This window comes from Trichoderma reesei (assembly GCF_000167675.1).
Source record: "Trichoderma reesei QM6a unplaced genomic scaffold TRIREscaffold_31, whole genome shotgun sequence".
In the NCBI taxonomy this organism is placed as follows: Eukaryota; Fungi; Ascomycota; class Sordariomycetes; order Hypocreales; family Hypocreaceae; genus Trichoderma; species Trichoderma reesei.
The window spans coordinates 80,866-104,205 of NW_006711178.1; the positions used below are offsets into that span (position 1 = coordinate 80,866).

Sequence of the window (23,340 nt, forward strand, 5' to 3'; positions counted from 1 at the left end):
GTAAACCACTCCTCCTGTCTTGCCATTTCTCATCGCCTTTGCTGCTCCATCGCCTCTTGTCTTATCTCGTCGCCTCTCTCTGCGCGGATGCCCGCACATGGCTCTGCATGTGCACGTGTGCTTGCACTCAAAGTCGCATCCAGCCGGGCACCTGTAGCCGCAGCGGTACCGACAAGTGCCGACCGCGCTCGGCCACACAATGAGGCGCGTCACGCGGACGGTTTCCAGCATGAAGCTCGTCGTCCTCCACTAGTTGAGCAACGCATCGGCCATACACCAAGCGGCCGCGGCCCGCTCGCGCCTCTCGCCCTGGAGCACGTCCTCGAGCGTCAGGTCCTTTGACGGCGACGCGTCCAGAATGCTCTGCGCGCCGTCCAGCTGCTGCTGCTGAAAGACGGACAGGTCCAGGCTACCCAGCCCCTCGAGCACCTTGCGCGCCTTGTCGACCTGGGTGCGGATGGCGGCCGTCTCGGTGCGCGTGCGGTCGAGGTGGTCCTGCATCATCTCGATGGCGGACTCGCGCGCCTGGTGCGGGCGGTACTCGTTAAGGATGTGGTGGATGTTGATGAAGAGGGTGCGGATGTCGAGGATCTTGGCCTCGGCGTCGGCCGGGTTGCGCGCCAGGACGCCGTTGAGCTCGAGGAAGTTGAGCAGCAGCGACTTGACGAGGCGCTTGAGCTCAAAGGCGCGGTCGTAGTGCTTAACGTCCTTTGCGGCGGACGAGGCGGTTGCTGGCAGGTTTTGAATGCCCTGTTCCTCAAGGGTGGGGAGCTTGTCGTCGAGCTGTATGTAGATGATGCGGTTAGACACGCGGTTTCTGAAGCAACAAGGAGCTCGACGTTTTTCAAACACACCATGTACTGGTCGCCAAAGACTCGCCATCGTCCGTCTGCCGGTTCTGGCGGCGGCTGCAGATGCCTTAGATGCTCTGGTAGGTCTGGAATCCGCCAATTACCTGCGTCGCCGTGGTCCAGCGGCACCCTAGCCAGCTTCAGCTCGGCGAGCTCTGCAAGTTTGTCTGGCGTGAATTCCTTCCAAAAATCTGGCGGGTTTGGAAACGTCGAAGCCAGCGAGTGCGGCTCTGGCTGGTCATCCATCTTTGCTCTCTTGCCTTTCTTCTGCCCTCCCGTCTCTCTCAGCTATTCCAATGCACGTAACCCCTCCCCGCGCTTTGAGCAAGAATTGATGGATTATCACCTCATTGGAGACTGAGAGAAAGCGGCAAAGGAGCTCTTTCGTGAACAAGAGCTACCGCGCTGCAGAAAGCAGCATGTAGAGCGACGTGAATAAGGTAGGTATAGAGGAGAGAGACGATCGCGGAGATGTTGTTTGATGGGAGATGCTCGTAGACAGATGGCTGATAGCTTATCGCCTAAAGTGCACGAGTTTAGTGACATGACTAGTGGTTGCAGCGCCCGGAGAAACACCGGCTCCGGGGAAGCTTCAACGCTCAGTGACGTCCCGCCCTGGAGCTTCGACAATGGATGGGAAAAAAATACCTTGAAGGCGTGGATGGATCTTGGACCATTGCATGTCCCTACGAGAGCTTCTTCCTTATCCATTGACCTATAATCATTTCTGATATCATATTATTACTCACTCTTGAGGGATTGGGTGATCTCCCAGCTCCCACCACCACCACCACCAACATACCCATCATCACGTACAGTAAAGAGGCAGAAGGGGAGAGACAGCTCCCCCATCTCTGCACCCTGTTCGACAAAGCTCAGCTCCTTCAGCCCCCCATACCTCCTCCCATACTCCTACAATCCACTTCATCTTCACCATGGCAGACGTTCGGGCACTCCTCCGCCAGCAGCGGGCAGCTCGCCGCATCACCCATCCATACGCCGCCTACTCAGACACCGGAAAGCTGCTCTGCACCCTCTGCCGCGACCAGATCCGCGCAGAATCCCACTGGGACGCCCACCTCGCCAGCGACAAGCACAGAAAGCGTCTGTCTACCATATCAGCTCCGCCTCCACCTGATGTCAATGGTGGCGATGACGACGACGACGACTACTGCGTAACCGACGAGGTCAACGAGCAGGCGGGGATGGAGGATTTGAACGACATTGAAGGCCGGCATCAGAGGGCAGACACTCCCTCATCCACCCACAAGCGGAAACTCGACCATGCGGCTGCTGCGTCTAAAGACGAGCGTGAGACAGACAACGACGTGGACGAAGAGGACGAGGTCCGGAGGAAACGGAGCAGACACGCATCACCCGAGACCGGCCGCAGGAAGCCACAGGGACCCTCGCAGGGCGTCCAAGTCCAGATGCCCTCGCGGTCAACAACGCCCGCCGACTCGCAACACTCTGGCAGTTCGGCAGCGGCGACGGCGGCGGCAAAGTCTACGACGAAGCTGGCAACCTCTCTTCCCTCCCGCCAGGCCAGCAACCTGGCAACTCCGGCGTCATCCTCCTCCATGAGCATCCAACAAGAAGCACCACCACAACCACAACCACAGCCACAACAACCGCAAACGCACCCCCCGCAACCCCCAGCAGCATCAACATCCCAAAACCAACAACAAATCGACGAAGACGAATGGGCCGCCTTCGAAGCCGACATCGCCGCCGAAACCGCCCCCTACGACGCCGACGCCGTAATCTCCCGTCCCGCCATGACCGCCGAGGAAGCCGCCGCCGCAAAGGAGGCTGCTGCTGCTGCTGCTGCTGCTGAGCAGGAAGCTCTCGAGAACCCTGAATCTCGCAAGACAAAGGCAGACGCGGACATTGAGGACGAGCGCGAAGAGGCTACGCGGGCGCTGGAGGAGGAGTTTGAGGAGATGCAGGAGCTCGAGGCGCGGGTGCAGCGCCTCAAGGAGAAGAGGGAGGCGTTGATGCGGAAGAGAGGAGAGACGGTCAGTCAGGAACAGGTGGCCGATGATGGCGTTGCTTCTCTGCAGGCGGCGGCGACTACGAAACCTTCTTCCGATGGCCAAGACGAAGGGAAAGAGAACGCCCTCACGACGCCTGCCATGAATGGAGCCGAAGCTGAGAACAGTGACGAAGATGACGAAGATGATGATGAGGAGGAGGAAGACGACTGGGACGGCTTCCGGTTTCGCACAGGGCGATAGAGGAAGCGAATGGCAAAATGGGAGAACTGCTGCAACATGTACATATATACAACAAGGCCATGCTTGCTTCTCTTCTTTGTCTTCTACTTGATGACTATTTTGTTTGATATATGGAATGCCAATGCATGGATCTGGCGTACACACTTAATAGATGCGAGTCTGCTTCTATACGTCGCTGGACACAGCCATAATTGGAATACAAATGATGCTCACAATGCCTTCACAATGCTATGATGGGTGCATGCGTAAAATACCAAACAGACAAATGACCCAGCTACGCCCTATTGTATCACCGCTTCAGCGGCGGTATCTACGAGTTGTATTGAAAATAGCTCCTTTGATTCAAAGCAGAAGAGACTGAAATCGCCGGGTATTATATATGGAACTGCCCAATGGCAAAAGAAGCCTCAAACGCCCCGTGGAACCTGCATCATCATCACGACATAGAGAAAGGAAAGAAATCACCATGCTCTGCCTCCGTCAACAGGCATCTCACCACGACTCATCCTCTCCCAGAAACGACGCAGCTTCCAGACACGGCCAACGCCGCGAATCTCGTCCGACCTGCGCGCGTCTTCTGCCCGCTCATGGACCTGGCGCTTCCACTTGACGGAAATCCACCGCCTCAAGCCGTCCTTGATGCGCTCCTTCTCAACCGTCTTCCGCCTAGCCATCAGGCCTGGCGCGACGTGTACGGGGACCATGCCGGGGACACATTCCTGGGGCAACACGGAGCGCTGGACGAGGTCGCTAGCGGAAAGCCGCGAAGCAAGACGGCGGGAGAGGCGGATGGATATGAGGGACCGTGCCAACCGGCGTGAGATGATGGCATTTGGAGTCAAGATGATGGATCGTGATGTCAGATCATCGATCGAGGGCCGACACGGAGAGTTGAGATAGGAGGCTACGAGGAACCGAGCATTGCGGAGGCGGCAGTGATGGAGCACCGGATCGATGGAGATGTTGCGAAGTCGACGGCACGTCTATACAGACGGCTAGTCAGCAAAGAGGAAGCATCCCCAACAAAGTGGCCGATGACAGCAATGACAAGGGGGAGACGAGATGTTGGGACCGATATGCGCCCCTTTCTCTGATTTCTCTTTTGCCTTTCCCATCTTTTCCCACCCCTGCAGCTTTGGTCTGATGAAGCGTCCGTGCAGTCAAGGTTGCATGGCCACTCAGTCAGGAAGACACGGCATGGCAAAAAGCACTTACACGAGAGATACGCAACAAGTCATCAACATCGAGAAAGCTTGCCACGAGAGCCAAGACCTCGCTTGGCAGAGTATCCAGACGAGGCGGTGACCAGACGCTACCGAGGCCAGAGAGAGCGGATGAAAGCTCGGATAGTGAAGAGAACACGTCTGAAGATCCACCGGTAGATGTGGCGGCTTGACAGCAATCGGGAGTGCTCGTAGTGCATGTGGGAGATGCTGGTACGACAGTAGCGCTCGCAGAGCTGGCATCATCCACGCCGGCGTCGCCAGGGGTCGATAATCCCGGGACGAGCTGGGTTTGGGCCGCTTGATGGGTCTCCGGGGCCGTTGAGCTGGCCATGGCTGCGGCTGTCTGGAGGCCTTGATGTTGGATGACGGCGGGGAGCTGAAGCGGTTGCAAAGAAACACGCCTCTTGTGGTACCTTTGCCCGTGCCCAGATCGGGTACTTCGTGTCCGGCTACCCAAGTAGGCCAACAAGGGCTAGGGATGTAGGAAGTATGTAATAACAGAGGCTATCCAGAGCCAGGTATGGAGAATGTGTGTATGTATGCAAGGACTGCGTGCAGTAGTAAATGTGTACCTATGCGTGTAAATGTCAATGAGCAAATGTACGAGTAGGCTTGTCAAGCGAAGATCAGGGAGCCGCTCGACGGCTATAGGCCAGTCAAGAATCACATCAACACGGGCGAATCGCTCGGCAAATGGTATCAAGGGAGTTGTTTCGCCTCTCCGCCTCTTCGCTGGCGATGTCTGCTGCCCGATTGCCCAGCCCGTCTGCTTCGATTGGTTCTTTCATCGATACCCACGAGAGGTCGCTTCGGTATTGGTCTGTCCTTTCTCACCACTTGATGCAGTGGAAAGTGACAAGAACACGGTTGCCGATGACGGGGGTTCGTCTAGAACAGCATGTGCAAGTGGTGCGCTGCAGCTTGGGTGAGCGGAAGGGAATGATGCCGGAAACTTTGGAGCAAGGGAGGGAAATCACACCATTCAATGTTTCACCAAAGGTCTCAATGCCACTTGTTGTCTCTGCTGTTCTTCCACACTTCTCTGTTATCGAATAGGGAATTTACCTGGCCAGGCATGTGAAGTTGTATCTAGCAGTGGTTGTAATAGATAGTACCTAGACAGGTAGAATCCCGAATGAGATGGGACACAGACGAGGCATGAAAGAAGGAGCAGTGGCGAAAGTGGAGAGGGTCAAGGTAGCAATTCGCGGTGGTATCCTATCTGGATCATACTATGTAGCTGTGAGGCTTGAGACGGAGGCCATAGACTGTGGCATGACTCCAGTTGATGATGTGGCTTTGGAGCTTCGACGAGGCATGGATACCGAGTACGGGGAGCTCACGCGAGCGTTGACGCGAGGCTGGCTGTGTGCCCAGGCCGAGAGCCGCGGTATGCTGTACATAGACAGTAGCAGTACCACCACTGGTGCTTGGCCGGGGAGCGTAGCAATAGGTACGAGCCAGGAGCAGAGGTTGCAGGGGTGTCCGGACCTGAGAGTGCTCGTGATGGGACGGAATCGGCCGAGGTCAGCGTAGATGAGGTCGAGCCGCAGATGCTGACGCTGGTATCGCTTCTTCTCCTTCTTTTGCTGTTGCTGCTGCTGCTGCCGCCGTCGGTTCTGCTGGTAAGCAGGCAGTGAACAACAAGCGTTGCTGCGGTGGCTCCCCAGACGCTGCAGAGATGCTGCAGAGACAACAGCGTCTTCTGTCCGCTGCTTCAGTCTGCCTGACGACTGTCGTCTTTTTGCTGCTGCGGCTTGCGTCTTGCGTCTGCGTCTGCGTCTGCGTCTGCGCCTGCGTTTGCGCGTGCCTATCTGTGCTTGTGCTTGTGCGTGTGCGTGTGCGCGTGTCCTTCTGCGAGATGACGAAAGTGACGACAGGCGCCGGACCCGATATTGAGGCCCAAAGCCGGGGGTGGAAGAAGAATAGCTGCGGACGAATGCAGGAGAGGCCGATGAGGAGAGCTGGCGAGGAGAGGCAGGAGGGCAAGGGGAATGGCGGTATGATGCTCACGAGGAGGAGAGTGAAGAGAAGACAGATTCGTGCTGAAGGAAAGGCAATAGACGTCAGTACCTCAGGCACCAGATTCATGAGGCCAGAGACTCAGAGAGTCGCGGCAGGAACGAACGGGCAGAGACACGTACTACCTACCTTACAGCCGAGGCAGGTGCGCTTCGGGATGGCCCAAGTCACTTTTACAATGCTTTTCTTAGTAGAAATACACGCATCCTTCTGCGCCTGATGGGCAGTTGTTCAACAGTCACTCACAGGATCCCCCAGCCTGAGGCTTCAGAGCTCAACTCTCAGCCTCAAGGATATCGAGAGATATCGGATCGTCAACCGGACGTCAAAGTGTACAGTAAGGTATCGCTTCTCCTGTGTACGAGTACCATACCGTTTCTGCCTCCTGCAGCTGACTGATGGGTTGGGAGTGCGGAGATGATTGCGTCAATACAGTGCCAGAATACCGTGCGAAATACAAAGAGGCACGATACTGGTACCTGAGATCAAGCCCGCCTTGATGTACCCGCTACCTGACATGCTACGCGCCTGCGATGGCCGGGGGTACCCAGCATCGATCAGTGGGGTCCGCGATAGTGCGGCTGTGCTCCGTTTAGAGCCGTTTGTGCCCGTTTAGCGCATCGTCTGGCGGTTAGCTGGACGGAGGTACTCAGGAAACGTACCGGTACGCGGGGGCATCGCACTCGATGAAGTACCTAGCGAGGACGTGGTCTCACAGTCCAGGTTGCATCACGAAGTTGCTTCTTCAGAGGCTTGAAAAGCAATATGCGGTCCAGACGGCCGAGCTGGCTCACAGTCTGTGATGACATCGAAAGTAGGAGGAGAGAGCAACCTACTTTGAGCTGCCCTCTGTTGTCGAAGCCAAGCGGAAGAGGCGTCATCCTCACATCTCATCATCAACCGGCCGCTTACATGGCTTTTCTCTCGCCATACGTCCGAATCGGAAGCCAACAATCCCTGTAAAAGAGAGAACAACAGGTAGCATATCCTCCATCCTCGTGGCAGCAGTGAAGTCGCAGCCTGCCAACTTGTAAGGACAAGTACATTCGACTGCAGGCTCCGTCTGTGACGAACAGGGTACGGTACAGCAAGATCCCTGCAAACCGACGCCATCACATTTGGCGCCGTCATCGCCGAGCACTACTGTAGCTGTTGGATGGATCCCCGTGTAAGTCGACAGTCCCAGCCGTACATACAAACAATCGTGGCTTGCTGTAAGAGAACCAGCATCGGTCTGGCTTTGTCACAAAGCCGCTGTTCTCGCCGAGCCAGAGAACTCCTATGTGCAAGGTCAGCACTTTCATTAAGCCCATCCCAAATGATGCCATAAAGCATAGAATAACAAGAAGCCAGACCAGAGCAACTCTCACGACAACTTCTTCCGTCTCCGTACTCCGTCTCCATCGTCCGCATCTCCGCGCCGCCCCGGTTTCCCTCCAGCCCCCTCCCATGACGTGGTCATACAGCCAACAGCCGAAGACCGAAGAAGGATCACACGTCTGCCAAAGACGGCGTTTCTTTGAGCCTCAATTAAGCAGTAGCTCGACTTCCCATGCAGCCATTCCCAGCCCTCGTCATAGTCCGCACCCTCTCCGACCGCATCAGGTAGCGCCTCTGGCCCCCATGCCGTGACATGCCATGTTGAGCCTCCGTTTATTTGCAGCCTCTGTCAGTCCGCTTCGTATTAGCGCCTCGACTGACGGAGTAAGTTACAGTAGCATCACACACATGCCACTTATGCGCCCTGCAAGGCCATGCCGCGCACACGTGCCCGCTGCCCTGTATGCATTCGCCGTCCACCTGCTGCCTCGTTGTCGGTTCCTCTTCATGAAACTTCTCACGTATCGGTGCCCTGATATCATTGCACACGTGACGGCTCGGTGGGTTAAATGATCCGACGACAGAAAACTCGCTCTGTAGAAGCTCGTCTCAGCCACAGATCAGGCAACGTAGTAAGTGCGAAACGATCTGCCCATGATCCAGCTGTGTGTGCGCGTATTGCTTCGTATATCCGTAGCCAAGGTCCCAATGCTGCCCCTCGTCAATCCGGACCCTGGTCGTTCTCATTGGGCTTCAATTCTCCGGCTTCTCATCGGGCTCCCACCAGGTCATCGACTTCCATCGTCGCTTCGCCTCGGCTACCGTAGTCTCTCGACAAGAATGCGGCTGATCTCCAGAGGCCGGGGGACTCGAGCTAATGGCAAGCATGCGAATATGGATGACGGACTGCTTCGCTGGCAAGGCTAGCTGGGAACGGTACAGCATGCCGTCTTGACCGTTGCCTGCCAACTCACTTGCAAAGCCTAAACAAGGGAAAGGGGATGACGGATGGAGCATCTTGCAGTATCATCCCCGTCTTGGCGATTCCAAAACCGACGATGCCTCCGTACGTCTTGTCTCCTTTCAGTCGTTAAAGGTCATCATCGACCTTGGGCCGTCTCTCGCCGCCCTCTCACTTGCATGAGAGCAGTTGATGCGCTGGCCACCGCCGTCCAAGCATGCTGGCAGGCCGGGCGTCAAACCGTACAAGCACTCACCTAGTGATCCATTATCTCTCTCGGTATCAGTGGCCCATGGAGCAGCATCTGCTCCGCAAAGACTTCATCCTCCAACAAGCCTCGCCATCTCCACCGCCCGAGTCCATTCTGGTCAGACGCTGGCCGGTTGATGTCGAAGCAAGGAATCCCTTGCTTGTCGTGGTTGTTCCGGCCCCCCCGTCCCCCGTAGCAGCAGAGGCTAGCAGCAAGCTCGTCCAACCGTCGTCCTGCGAGTCTCCGGCAAGGCGGAGCCTCAGATCCGCTGGACTTGACTACTCGTATCTGGCCGGCGTTAGCGCGAACACCCTGTGTGTATCAGCCATTCGTTGCACACCCGTCTGAGGAAAAGGGCCATCCATCTCCTTTCAACGGCCTGAGAAACGAAGCCTTGGGAACGACAACGCGCAAGGCTGGCGCCTTCGGCAGTCCTGGCGGCTGTGGATATAGAAAAGAAAGATGAAATATCATTGTGATATGGCCCCGAATCGCCAACAATGAAAACCTTCCCACGGCATAATACCAAACGTAGCTCCAAGAGTCGAGACTGCGCAAAAGGGGCAAGGTTCACACCCCCCTGAAGCACGTTGGGCAGGATCGAGGCGTTCGTCCGCTCCGATCAATCCATCCAATGCAGGCACCAAGACAAACTGGAGTAGGCCATCATCTCTCGTAACACTGGCCATTCCCATGCCTGAAGGCGATTCGTTAATCCGCTCTTACCAGTCTTCGACTCTCCAACATGGACAGCCTATACACTCACACCCCGTCAGCAAGGAACATGGACAGAGTCGTGCCGCCCGGGAAAAGCTTCACCGCGCGTGGTGTCTCACCGACAGGATCCTAGATCCGCCTCTTTCATTGGTCCAACTCCTCGATCTACCAACAGCCCGGCCCCCTAGTCCGCAGTCCGCAGTCAACCGACCGTTTTTCCTGCGCAGCATCTGTGTGAGCCGTGATTCGCAGCAAATCCCCCCCCCATGCTCTTCCCCAGCCAAAGGATCTGGTTCGTCCAAAAGTAATCGTATGTACCTTGATCATGTACATCATTTTCGACGAGTCGCGAACCCCTGGACTTTGGGTCATTTCCTCATACAATACTCTCAAGGGGGGGTCCCCGCAAAGGGGTCGGTCAATCAAGCGGTTGGTGTGTGATGATGATGCACGTGAATGTGCTCCTTCGCTCATCATTGTATCGCATGTAAGTGAGCTGCTTCGCTCGCTTGGCCTCTTTCGCGGCCGGCTTCAGCCGCCATCCCTCCCCTCTTATCTCTATGGGCGGTTATAGATTGGTGTCAACGAGACCCATCCAGCGCTGGCCTTTTCTCCTTGTCCTTCTGCTCTCCTTGATTTCTCTTCTCTTGGTTCTCTTTCCTCTTTTTTGGCGCCGGACCACGGACCCTTGTCACCCGTCTAGCACGGCCCCAAACCGCGGCCTAGACCGGCCGCCCTCGAGACCTCGCTCAGCCTCACCGGGACGCAGAATTTCGTTGCATGATGCCCTGTGTCGAAAAGATGTTCCTATTTCGTTCAGACTTCACAATCCAGCGGTTCATTCCTCCATTGTCTCCAAGTCCATTTCTCTCACCTATGTCATCACCTCTTCCAGCACGTTCAAGACGGAACGGGCCGGCATGATCCAGATCACGGCCCGTGGCGAGGGGCACCAACACTCGCTCTATCCAGGGGTGTTGGTTCCACCCCAACTGGCTTGGCGTCTCGTTACGCCATGTATGCGTTTGTCAACCGTTTGTGTGTGTGTGTGAGTGTGTGTGTATGCGGGCATGTTTGGACGAGTACTGTGTGCGTATGTGCGTGTGCATCTGATAGACCAACCCATGAAGTAACTCATACCTGTACTTAGTATGCGGGCAAGGATATGGCATGTAGTATAAGAAGAGACGTGCAAGTGTACAGTACCTCGCGACCCATGTCCGTTCCCGTCTTCAAGGCTGTAAAGCCTACCTCGCCTCACCACTGTGGCGGCCAAAATCGGCCGGCCACGGTCCTGAGTGCTGGCCGTAAATGCAAGATTGGTTGGCATCGTTTAATTTCTTCCTCGCTCTCTGGCAGAGCCACTTTCGGCGCCTGGCGCGCCATGCCTTTGCCGCTCCCTCCCGGTCCCCTTTTCGGCCCTCTCGATTCATGTCGTAGAATCACGGTGCTGATTGAGCCGATTGTGCGAAAGATGTATGTAGACCTCCTGATACGCCGAAGAGCCCAACGTGGTACCCAATGCAACAACGGGGAAGCGTGATGCATTACCTCTCCTCGGCCGCTCTCTTCGCCCGTCCACGTCAAAGCTCTCCAGCATCGGCTCATCCAGCTCTCCGCAACGACAAGACACGGAGAAAAAAAAAAGTAAAACAACGAAGAAGAAGATGCAGGCCGTTCCCAAAGCAGAAGGCCAGCTCATCATTCCATTGCGGCTTCTCCGGCCGGAGCTCCACGGCCTCGATGGCTCAGGCGTCCTTGCCTCATGCTTCGCGGTCCCTCTTCTTCACCGTCACTTAGAGGACACAGATTCGTCCCCTTCCCTCATCGCTGTGTGCTTGCAGGCCGCCTGGGACCGGTGGCGGAATCATTCCAGCCCGCTAATGTCGGCCCCGTGCTGTCTCGGCCACTCGTGTTCCTGAAAGCCCCATATCAAAGACAACCCGGCCCTTGTCTTCTTGCCCTCCATGTGAGTTGTTTGCGCTAGTCCATCTTGCCATAGGCACTCTCCTGCAGCTTTGTGGATGATTGCAGCTTGTGGATGATCGGCGATTCAGTCCGAGCTTCACTCGCGACTCCATCTGCACCTGCTGGGCGTATCCGTAGAGCCCATAGACGCTGGTCCTGCGTCCGTCAACGCCACAACCCTGGTCCAGAGCTCTCTTGCGTCGCACCAGCTTCACAAGTGTCAACTGCGTGGCAAGTTCCTCCGTCAAAGGGCCCTCCTTCGCCCAAGAGTACAACGTATAGCATACGGGCTCCGTATCTCAGAGCGTCTTTTGAGCAGGCACAACGCGGTTCCGTTTCGCGGTTCATGTCCCGGCTCCAGCCAAGGCTTGATAGCTGGCCTGTTGATCGGCGTGTGTGTCTTGCCGGGGAAGCAGTGACACGCCTTCCGATCCAGTTGGCGACTTGAACCCCCCCCTTGTGTCCGATTCACGCACACACGCACAGCTCATTGACGCAGTGCTTCCCAATCCAAGCCTTGCCCTGGGTCCTCGGGTTTCGCCCTTGGCGTTTCCTTTTCGTTCCGAAACGGTGTGTGTGCGTGCGCCTGCTGTCAAACCCATCCTTCCCTGCCCTCTGGCCCTCCCCCCCCCCTTACAACGCCACATCCACAATTAACGAATGCCCCCCCGGAGAATAGAGCCGCGACAGGGGTTTGGATTCGTTCATGATATCCTTGTGGACTGTGCCCTGTATACACATCATTAACGTAGATGGGGTCAGCTAGCAGGACCACCAAGCTCATAGGGCCACTCGAGTTGATCGAACACTCCCTTCCCCCCCCCTTTCTACCTGGGCCAGTCCACATCCTCCTAAGCATAAACCCTGAATTGAATGCTGATGCAGTTTGCCGTGCAGTTTGCAAATGGCCACCCCCGGGAACCAGGCTGCTTTGCGTCCAGACGAGTGTTGCCACGTTGGCCAGATTAACACAAGCTCGCTCTCCTGGCTTCCTGCCCCCGCTATCAAGCTTCTGCTGTGCTGACGGTCCATACGTCAAGAAGACGTGCAAAGTACCACCACAGAGTAAAAGAAACGCACGTCTCCAGGTATACTTTTATCAGAGGATCCAAGCTGCGGCGTGGATATGGAGCCAACCATGGCCCTTCTGGGGCATCCGGGATATTCATGTGAGTCGCGAGGCATGCATAGACCACCCCCCATGCATGCCCATATTTGAAAGAGAAGCCGTCGTCGTGTACGATTCTAATAGGACGTCGTGAAAAAGTAAGAAGAGGGAGAAGAAGGCTAAACAGCTGCAGCAGAATTGGTTGTTCCTCAAATGGCTTACTATTTTCAAGATGCTCCATACTTCGCGCGGGTGGAGGTCCGTTGAAGCAGTCAGTGCTGCCCAGACAAAGAAGATGTAGCTCCGTAGCCGCGGTCCAAATATCGCCAGCCCGACTAGGGCATCGTGCATCTCGTCCAACCCCATTTGGCGCGGCAGAGTAAGAGAAACAGTGAGAAAGAGGCCGTCGAGGGAGTGACATGTGGAGATGTTTCTGAGAGCCGCATTCGCAGATGCTGTGTGACCAACGGACCCTGCTGCCTTTGCTGTTCCTGGCCGCACGTCCAAATCGTTCTTATGAAAGCTTCATATCGTGGCGCATCCGATCCGAGCAGCATGACCGTAGATTGGAGACTTTCGACAATACCGACGGAAGGCGTGACAGTATGGAGGGCGTGATAGTATGGGAGAAGTACGGGGGATCTCCGTGTACCGTTCATTGGATGGCGTATCAGCGTTTTGTTCCGGCAGGTAGTGACCAAGTGTGGCCCAATTCCCTTTTGTCCCCGTCTGTGTTCTGCTGTTAGTTCGCACAAAGGCTAGAGGGCTGAACATGGACTTCCCCCTTTTTGGACGATAGACACTCAAGCATTCCGAAACAAGCGATGACACATGTGCTGAATGGGCAATCCGGATTGTTTGTAGATGGCATTCGCTCTCACGTACCAAGTACCGAATACTCCCATGGGACGGGCAATATCCACAGTAGCTATCCGTCAAGCTTTCGTCGACCCCAAGCTTGGAGCTCGCTTTGGTGCCCTCCCAGGCTGGTTTCCCGCTACTACAGGCATGGCCAGCACGGCCACACTACCGGCCACTTGCGGAACGAACGAACCAAGACCCCAGCATTCACCGAATTCGACAACCTAGAACCCATACCCAGGCGGTCAGGATCCATCCCCCTGTTCCATGACACTTGTCCATCCTCGGGACGAACCATAAGAGAAGACCCACAGTGGCCGCAGATCGAGTCGCCCACTTACTTGCTTGTGGTGGGAAAAAAGTAGAGGGAGAGGGCATAAGGAAAAGGCCCCCAAACAAGCCAGTGCCTGTTGCCTTTGTGGCGAGGACAGCAGGTGTGTTTGCTGGTTGTGGCATGCGCGAGCAGACATCGAGGGGCTCCATGCGGTGTATCAAAGCGCTGTCGTGCTGCAGTAATCGTGTTAACAAAAAGGGAGTTCAGAGCTAGAAGAAGGAGATGGTATGACGGAACTGGCGGTCTTAGTTCAAATGAGAAGGCGAAGGATCCAGCAGGAACTGGGAAGACTTTGATGAGAAGCAGCCAGACTTACTGTGGCGAAGGGCATATCTTCAATCTGCCCTTCCTTTGCGTCATCTCGGTCCTGAAATTGGTTCGCCCGCACTCCCCCATTCTCTGTGTGCGGACGAGTTGCTTCCCCCTGTCTCGGAGCTTTGTACGGAGCGCTTTGACAAAAGGAAGTGTGCAGGTACACGTTCGTGTACGAAGTAGCAACAGCAGCGACAGCAGGTTGAAAGAAGCAAAAGAACGCGGGGACCGTCTGATGGATTTCTCTCTCTACAGGCAGCCTATGAGGCTGGACCAACGTGGCAAGCTCCTCTGCAGGCTCACGAGCACAGCACACCCCAGGAGGAACCCCCCTTCCCAAAAGTGGCCAAGTGGAGGAGGAGGAGGAAAGAAGTTTAGAAGAAAGGGGAGATATGGGGAACGCCAGATCACATGTGTCGGCCCAAGCAATTGAAGTTGGGCAAGTTCTCGGGAAGAGGTGGTCTCCCAGTCAGCAATTTGTGATGGGTTAGGACAATTGGCTGTAGGAGTAAGTGCGGCCTTCGACCGGGGAGGGTTGGCGCGCCAATTGCCAGCAGTTCGGCATTTGGAGATGAGGTAATGAAGTAAGTAATAATTCCAATGGTAGAAAAGGCCAAGTGAGGCAATGGGAGGCAAGGGGATGCCATGTACGTCGCCAGCCCATGGTGGTGTTCTGCATCGAGGTTACCTTACCTCCACACCAATCCCCCCACACGCACACACGCACACACACGCACACCTGCACACGCACATTTTCACTCCCACCCCCGTCCTTGGGAAACCAGGAACGTGCTACGGGATACGCCATCGCACAGCAGGCAAGGGTGTGCCACTGGGTCGAAAATGAAAAGGGGGGTGTGTGGGAGAGGTAGGGCAACTGGCATGTTGGTATAGGGCAAAACGTACGGATACCCAATCCACGTATCAAAGCATCTTTTTTTTATCCCGCAGGAAGCAGGACGATAATGACGAAGTTCGTTGGCCCGTGTAGAGGAAAGCTGCTTGTTGGTCGCTGGAGAGTCCCACCGAGAAAGGCTTGGGTTGTAAAGGTGCCGGATGGTAAAATGGAAAAGACGAGGGTCGAATGGAACAGCTGTTGATCAGACTTCCAGGCAAGTATAAGTTAGCTTGGCTGTCCCCAATGGCGAGATTCAAGAAAGCTGCCAGACTTACCAGCCAGGCCTTGGAGAATAAAAGACGCCCGAGTAGCAAAAGAAGGCGAGTGTCCTAAATTTCCAACGTCTGAAGCCGTCAACCCTCGTCAACCGAATCTACAAGCGAGCGAGTCCCGACAAGACTAAACGGGGTGCCCTGCATCAAACGATTCCGGCGCTAGTCTGGAAATTGCGTCCTCCGGATCGTCTTTGTCTATTGTAGGTGCCGACTTGACAATCTTTGACATCTCAGTAGCATCATCATCTTCCAAGCTTGGGACTGGAAGAGGGATTGCCTTCGTTGTGTCCAAGGGGGGTTCGGGGCTTGAAGAAGGTTGGCCCTGTCTGGCAATGTCCATTTGCTGATGCTGTTGGATCGCAATGCAGTTTTCTCTCTGTCTCCCTGTCTCTCCTCCTCTTCCTCTTCCTCGTCCTCGTCCTCTTTCCCTTCATTCTCTCCGTCCTTATACTCGATCGACGCCACCCCTCGACGGAGAGACCATGTGTTACTTCGAACAGACTCGTTGGAGTTGCGGCTACTGGCGTTGGGGCCACTTCAAGCAGCAGTGCAACAAGGAGTACCGAATGGGCGAAACATGCGGGCTCAAGCTGGTCTATCACACAATTCCCGATCCGGACGTCTGCAGATTATGCCACGATAGAGAGAAGAAGGAGCGGCGCCTCAATAAGATGATTGCAGACGTGGAGCGTTGGAAGCAGGAGGGCAATCGCACTGCCACCATCGAAAGGACAGAGGGCGAAATGGCAATCGTCCAAGAACAAATCTGCGCAATGAATAAGGAACATGCGCTTAGGCAATTTTCGCTGGCTCAGGTAAGAGAGATGGCCCCCCTTCCCCCCTTTCTTCCCCACCTGTTTTTGAGAAGACGGTATACAAGACACAGGAGAGAATTGGCAGAGAGCAAACCACCGTGGAGAAAGCGACAAGCTTCTGGCTAACACTTCCTCTGCTTCAGTGATAATGGCAGGGGGGGAGAAGTCAGCTTACAGTAGACACGGCCTCAAAGTCAAAAGGTTCGCCAGCGGATATCAGAGGCCAGGCTCGACGCAAGAACCGAGCCACCCTTGGCGCAAATGGCAAACCATGGAGAAGGATAAACAGATCCCGGTCCCGCGGAAGGAGTATCGTTTTTTTTCTTTTGGTTCCAAGGCTTGCTAATCCACGGACGACGTTCGCTGTTCAGTCCGGGTCGTCTTTTCATTCATCTTTCTGCATTTTCAGCATGGCATGGTGCTGGGCACATGAGAAAAAAAAAAGCGTCTTTTTTATGTCGGTTAGAAGGGCACGAGCTTGATCGAACTTCACTGTATAACTGGTGCGATGGATCTCACGAAGAAGCGTCTGGTTGGAATTCCTCGTTTTGCTTCTTCTGTTCATTGGGTTGCGGTAGCGAATGGGTCGTTTTGCACTCCTTTTCTTGCTCTTGAATAGATACCTAGGCATTGGGATCCTCTAAATGACATGTTCCATGTTCTGTCGACTTTCTGAAGCGCCTCTTTCGGGGCCCTGGGCTGAGAAGGGCGCAGAATTCGTGTAATGGTGGGTTGGAAAGAGTTTTGTGAGTGGGCCAGTGCTGCTACTGCAGACGACTGGGGGCATTTCGAAGGCCTCTTGGCGGGGTGAGGGTTGAATGTGTGGCAATGTCCATCGTCTGCTTGATGTGATGGAGGCCACTAGTAGGGGGATAGCGTCCATGAATCGACGTCACGTCCAGAGGCAAAAGTTGGAATCCCGATAAATCCCCTTGATGCTGGTACAGACCGCGGCCGTGGCGAGGGGAAGCCAAACTGCGCGAGTATGCGTGGGGGGGGGGGGGGGGGGGGGAGGAGTGTCATGGCCAGTACCTGAACACAAGCAGAGTTAGTGGTGAATCTCCGTGAGCAAGGTGCCTTCGTAGATAGTCGAGTGAATGCTCTCGCTTATCGCGTCTGTGCCTAGACTAAAGCGCATGTAGCCCGCTTGCATGGTGCCGGGGACTTGACGTGAAGAGTTGGGGGTGGACATGGATACAACGCAATCGAACACCGCATCTGTCGTTGGACGTGTTGACGTTTCGCTGCGCAACTCGTCAAGGGCACCGGTTTGCCGGGACCTCCATTGACCAGCATCGTACGGAGCTCTCGGCACAGATTCGAGTACGGGACGAATAACGCGCAGGAGATGTGATAGTTGCTACTTTCACCTCGACCATCGCGCTATTCGAAACGCTGGCCGGGGCCGTAAGCCACTGCCGTCTGACCGTAACAGAGCAAGCTAAGGCTGTACGAAGCAGCTTCATGGCTATTGGCAGGCTGCTCTGGCGGTGCTGTCTTGCCTCCGTTCCACGGCTGTCAACCCCCCTCTCTTCCCGCCTCCGCCCATCGCTTATTATGGCACGGCTCCTCTCTAGCCTCTCCCGTCGCTCCCATTCATCTGCTGGGGTTCGCAAACCGGGGGTGGCTGGCCTCAGTCGACTCGCCCTGGACAGCCCACCGAGCTGGAACAGCGCTTCTCAGGACCGTCTCCCGAGGATTTGGTTCCTTCAGACAGGCACAAATCCCGATTTTTTGGATGTGCGGCAAGCCCCCCGAACCCTGTCCACCCCCCTCAAAACGGAACGGTAAACGGCGGTGCGAGCCGAGGCCGACGAATCAACCAGGCTAAGAGACGGAATCCGACGGCTAGTTGGACGGCCAATCCTGGGCAGCTTCAGGCACTACTGTAGACGAACGACGACTCCACAGCCTCGGCCATGCACGTGTCTGTCGCTCAATGGACACCTTGGCGGTCATTTGTCTTTTCTACTCGATGGCACCAGACCCAATGCCTTCGTACCGCAGGCGGCGACAGACCGAGAGCCTCTCTATTCAGAATCATTCACTTTTTCGTTGACGCCGAATCACAATGAGCCAGTCGAATTTGGCGTCAAACGCCAACTCGACTAGCGGACGCTTTGTTGCTGGACAGTATATGAAGTGATTTTCTCTTTTTCTCTGGCTCTCTTGAGCAAGGACCACCTGCTGGCGCATGCGCTTGCCCCCTCTTCGCCTTGCGCTGTCTTTCTTGCTTTCTTTCTTTTTTTTTTTTAAAGGAAAACGATTGAAAGGGAGTGTGATGCGGGAAATTGGTAAATCTCGGTTGAAGAGGCAACCCGCTTGAGATGCCGACTCTCGCTCGAAACAAGGGGTTCAGGCCCTCCGAGTGCGCCTGGGGTATCGAAGAAGATACTGACGAAAATAGATAGAAGAGAAAGGAAAAGGTAAAAAGGGTGTTTGCGAGTGCTGGTTCTGGTTGTTGTTCCGCTGGCACTTCCGCTGCAACAGGTCTTTTCCAACCGCGACGATGCTTGGGCAAAGGAAGCCACACACTCGTCATTATGATTTCATGGCCGCGGCCGCATCTGCAAAGGTCCCAACAAGGGCTGCGTCGTCGTCTTCAAGTGTTCTCAGGCTAGCTGGTCGGTTGTCGTGTGCCTCACTCGAATCTTCGTCGGCAAGCCAGTCAACTTTGATGCCAGCTGGCGGACTGTCCTCCTGCGTGCTGAGCTTCGATACGAGGTGGTGGTACCGCGCGACACGGGCGCCTTGGCCAGCGTAGGCAAAGAGTGCTGTCGTGGATTTGCGGCCGGTGGCGTCTTGGGGAGCGATCTCGAAGATGTCGACCATGTTGCTGCAGCCAGAGTCAGAATCTTGAAATCGATGGTGCTCATAAGGTCGCCCTCGGGAAGAATTGAGGTCATTTGGAAGTAACCAACTTGGATGTCTTTGCGACCACTCGCTGCAGGGCCTCATTCTCTCGCTGGGCCTCGGCAGTGTCGCCTTCTCCGTTGAGCGTGCCATCGCCGAAGCTGCCGTACTGCATGCCGTTTCCATCGTCGTACAGGAGGCGGTTCTCTTCAGTCTGCGGCAGGGAATGACTCGGTTAGCGCCAGATTCGCAGGCTTAAGGGATAGATCTCGAGGGTCGCGGGGGGCTGCCGAAGCAGGAGATGCAGGTCGCATAGGGCTGCAGAGAGTCGCATCACGCAGTAGAAAGCGCACCTCGTCGTAGACGTCCTTCTGCCGCCTTCCGAGGCATGATTGGCAGAGCCCCATGATGTCGAGCTCGGGGTTGCGCCAGTGCGTGCAGCAGCTCGGCGCGGGTCGGTAAACGCGTGTGTCGAAAGCTAGCAGTCGGCCGGCGTGTTCATATCATGGTTTCCAGAGCGCTCAGCTGCAGGGACTCTGGCAGGATGCGTGGTTTTGTCGCCTGAAACCCCTGTCTGCGATGCTTGTCGTCGGTCGTTACCTGAGTCAAGGACGAGGCGCTCCATGGCTTTGGGGGGGGGGAAGGCTCGCGAGCGCCTCGTCGGATAAATGTCGGGTCGCGCAACAGCTGGGAGCTCCGTGAAGCTTGGGTGGAGATTCCTCTTTCGGCAGCTCCTCTTGCCCCTCTTGCGACCACTTCGTGCTTTGTCATCAAGTTGCTGAGGAAGCTCTCGTCATTCTGCTTCACCTTGTTCATCCTCATCATCTAGATGATCCAGGTAACCTTGAGCATCATGGCATGGACGGAATGTGTTGGCCAATACGCAGGTTCAGCGCCTCTTCTCCCTCAGTATTTGCTCCCTGTGCCCCGCTCTCACAGCCGCTATAGATTGATTAATCCATACCGGGCCATCCCTGGAGATACTGCGATAAGAGAGAAGATGGTTTCCTTGACATCTCTCCATCCCTTGACGTCAATAGACGGATCTATCGTTGCCCTTCTTCAGCTTAACCGATAAATGGGCAAAGGTTTGAACATGGCAGATCCTTCTCCAATGCAGCATAAGAGATCGATAAAAGGGGCGGATGGCCTCCTTTATATCGGCTTTATATCGACATCCCATTCTTAACGCATGATTGCCATACTCAAAGTGTCAGTCTATGTCAAACTTCTCTTCCAGAAGGATTCTACCGTCATCTTCCCAAGGATATAAGGAACAGGACATTCGCTTCTCTGGTCAGTCTTCATCTCCATCATCTCCATCTCCATCTCTATCTCTATCTCCAACGCACTTCACCCTCTCTTGCTCTTGCTCTTCGTTTGTCCAATTACAGCCCCTGTGCTTCAATTCGGGCTCCAAACGTACAAATTTTCATTTTGCAATCACTTTCAGGAGCTCACATCATGCTCAGCATACTTTCTTGGGCCTTGGTGGCTCTCCCCCTGACTGAGGCCCGCTTCGGCATCCGACCAAGGGCCCAAAACAATGAGACGGCACAATGTTGCCCGTGCGTGTCTAGTGGCTTCAATCCCCAGGATACGACTGTGACTGTCACCGTCACAGGCCCCAAGGAAACCGTCATCGTCAGCCACACAGTCGTTCAGCAGGCAACCACCGTCTTCGTCACTCAAACTGTTGCTTCTGGGTCGCCCAGTGCTGCCGTCCACGAAACCACGACTGATGCCGGGCATCCAGCCAAGATAGAAACAGCTCTGAATGCTGTTACTAGTTCAGGGCCCTCAACAAACCTGGGGCCTATTAAGACAATTACGAAGACAGTACAGGCGGGAGATGGCCAGCTTGGAGACGGGTCTAAGTCGCCGAAGACCGTGACGGTGACAGTCAACCCAGATGAACCCAGCTCTGCGTCATCTTTCGTGACTGTTGGTTCCCACCCTCAGAATTCAGGCTTGTCGACTCCTTTACCAAACGCGGTTGAGCCATCTCCCTCGGGCAATGGCCACGCGACCGGCGCCAGCACCGTCACGGTCACGATCGGAACCCAGCCCCTAGCCTCTCAGACCGCCGAGTCAAAGCCAAGCATGCAAACTGTGACCTTTGTGCAGAATCCATCTGGCGCCGAAACGGCGACTTTTGTCGAGAACCTAACAGCAAGCCCAACTGCTGCCACCGTCACCTCGGCCGGCGCACCCGCAAACTCCCCCAGCGAGACAGTGGCAGTTGACAAGGACCCAGCAAGCCCAAGCACCGCAACGGTGACGCTTGCAAAGAATCCCTCAAAGCCGGGCACCGAGACGGTCACATTCGTGGAGAATCCAACAAACCAGGGCTCTACAGCTGCGGCGGCGGCGACTATGACTTCAGCCGAAGATGTGTCAAGCTCTACCGCTCAGACACTCACCTTTGCCGAAGATATTCCTCAATCAACCTCTTCCGCATTCACGACATCTTCGCCGAGCCCCAGTGTCCAGACGGTGGACTTTGTGCCCAACACGCCGAACCTTGCCATCACGACCTCGTCCCCTGCTCAACCAGCCATCACCGCTCCGCCACAGTTCGGAACCGTCTTGCCAGTCACCGAGAGCTTCACGACCCTGACACAAACCATGACCTCAGGGGGTAACGTCACTGTCGAAATTACCATCGTCAACATCTTCACCGGCGAGACCATCTGCAGGAAGGAGGGCAGTGACGAGCCGTGTGACTCTACGCATGAGACGCTCCTGCTGAAGCCATCAGGAGAAGTCCCTTGCTTGACGACAGGCATCTTTACCAAGACGGCAACGGCAACGGCATTCAACACTGTTGTCGTGACGGTCAGTCCTGGGCTGTGGGCGAACGGAACATTTGCGACGGGAGTTGCGCCGCCGGCCGGTGCCGCCTCGGGGACTGGCAGCCCTATGTTGCGAAGGGGGAGGGTGCCAATGGTTAGAAGGCGGCTGTGAGGAAGTGGGATCTTTGTAATGGATATGGGCTTTGTATAGGTAATGTCGAGTGCGGGTGCTTCTTTAATTGGTACATTTGGGCGTTGCGGCATGAGGGGGGATCTGTGTCTATCTAGGTTATCAGTTTGTGGTCCATGGGTTTGACGGGGTTTTGTTCATTGGGTAATGATGCTTATTTCTGGCTTTGTATCACCTATAGCTGTACTAATGCGTCTAGTCTCTGGTCTGAATCTCGTCCGTCGAGAATATAATTAACGTTTTTAAGCTTGCTTCAACTCTGCATTCCTTTTTGCAGTTGCTTCCCCTGACTTTCTTGGCAGTGCTCGAAATCCACCATCCCCTCGAACATAAACTAAACAGTCCTCAACAGTTCCATCCCCCGTGATTTACTGCCAATTCTCCCGAATCACCTCAGCAATGACCCCATGGTCTTCAAACTGCTTCAACCCGCTCACAACAACCACGGCCACCACTCCGGCCACGCCCTGGACCCGAATCGGCACCGCGCCGCCATGAATCGCATACTCTCCAGCCTCGCTCGGCCCCAGGCCAAACTTGGCCGCAAACGCAGCCTCGTTGCCGGCGTACTTTTGCCCCAGGTACCACGAGCTGACTCCGAAGCGCAGCACGGCGGCGCGCTTGCGGCGCACCCAGCTCTCGTTGTCCGGCGTCACGCCCGCGCCCGTGGCGACCTGGTAGAGCGTCTGGGATCCGGCGCCGTTGCTGATGGAGATGAGCGTCGCGCGGCCCTGGCGGGCAAAGGGCAGGAGGCGCGCGTAGAGGAGGTTGCCGAGCTCGACGGCGTCTTCGGCCGTGAAGGACGAGAGGGTGAAGCCCTCGGCGCCGACGTCTGCATCTACCAGCGCTTGAAGCTATTTTAGATAAGAAGAAGAAGAGTGTTTGTTAGTCCCTCTATGCCTCGGTAGTGTCTTGAAAACATCATGTCCAAAGACTCACCTCCTCTGGTGTGCTGCCGCCAGGGGGGCTCTGGATGGGAGCCGCAGGGGCAGAGTCTCGGGCTGCGCTGAGGGCCTTTTCGAGGCCGGTGCCAGCGGGGAATGATCGTTGCCAAACCTTGCCAGCCATCTTGAACTGACTCTTATAAGATGAACTTTGTGATGAGTGAGAATTGAAATAGGTGAGTGAGATTCGAATTATACAAAATATTAGTAGAGGAGTAGTAGGTAGTCTATGTCGTAGTAGAAAGGAGAAGCATCATGTCCAAGCATCGACGTCAAGCCTCAACTTAAATGCTTCGGCACTAGACCCGATCGGCCCGACTGGAACCATCGTCACATCAGCTCTTGGAACAAAAAGGAAACGGACATTCTTGCCAGTCTTCGGCTTTTGGCTGGATTTGCTGGT

The 23,340-nt window shown here is 55.5% G+C and overlaps 6 protein-coding genes across 6 annotated transcripts; 2 read left to right on the forward strand and 4 right to left on the reverse strand.

The window, feature by feature from the left end:
* Positions 1–249: 249 nt before the first annotated feature.
* TRIREDRAFT_82125 (uncharacterized protein) lies at positions 250–1,192 on the reverse strand (the record flags this gene model as incomplete). Its single annotated transcript, XM_006969351.1, has 2 exons — positions 855–1,192; positions 250–783 (listed from the first exon to the last, which is right to left on the reverse strand). Exons 1-2 carry the CDS (start codon positions 1,095–1,097, stop codon positions 250–252), a joined length of 777 nt encoding a protein of 258 aa, XP_006969413.1. The 5' UTR covers positions 1,098–1,192.
* A 594-nt stretch (positions 1,193–1,786) lies between these two features.
* On the forward strand, positions 1,787–3,088 carry TRIREDRAFT_5847 (uncharacterized protein; the record flags this gene model as incomplete). Its single annotated transcript, XM_006969307.1, has 4 exons — positions 1,787–2,162; positions 2,234–2,418; positions 2,474–2,869; positions 2,966–3,088. The coding sequence occupies 4 exons, from the start codon at positions 1,787–1,789 to the stop codon at positions 3,086–3,088; spliced, it is 1,080 nt and encodes a 359-aa protein (XP_006969369.1).
* A 461-nt stretch (positions 3,089–3,549) lies between these two features.
* On the reverse strand, positions 3,550–4,645 carry TRIREDRAFT_111990 (uncharacterized protein; the record flags this gene model as incomplete). Its single annotated transcript, XM_006969352.1, has 2 exons — positions 3,550–4,071; positions 4,304–4,645. 2 exons carry the CDS (start codon positions 4,643–4,645, stop codon positions 3,550–3,552), a joined length of 864 nt encoding a protein of 287 aa, XP_006969414.1.
* An 11,177-nt stretch (positions 4,646–15,822) lies between these two features.
* TRIREDRAFT_34183 (uncharacterized protein) lies at positions 15,823–16,152 on the forward strand (the record flags this gene model as incomplete). Its single annotated transcript, XM_006969315.1, has 1 exon — positions 15,823–16,152. A coding segment is annotated over one exon (330 nt), but the record flags the coding sequence as incomplete, so codon positions are not given.
* A 2,544-nt stretch (positions 16,153–18,696) lies between these two features.
* Positions 18,697–19,415, reverse strand: TRIREDRAFT_111991 (uncharacterized protein; the record flags this gene model as incomplete). Its single annotated transcript, XM_006969353.1, has 3 exons — positions 18,697–18,991; positions 19,077–19,222; positions 19,362–19,415. 3 exons carry the CDS (start codon positions 19,413–19,415, stop codon positions 18,697–18,699), a joined length of 495 nt encoding a protein of 164 aa, XP_006969415.1.
* Positions 19,416–22,361: 2,946 nt separating this feature from the next.
* TRIREDRAFT_5849 (uncharacterized protein) lies at positions 22,362–23,061 on the reverse strand (the record flags this gene model as incomplete). The annotated part of the gene is made up of 2 exons (XM_006969308.1): positions 22,362–22,847; positions 22,933–23,061. 2 exons carry the CDS (start codon positions 23,059–23,061, stop codon positions 22,362–22,364), a joined length of 615 nt encoding a protein of 204 aa, XP_006969370.1.
* Positions 23,062–23,340: the final 279 nt, after the last annotated feature.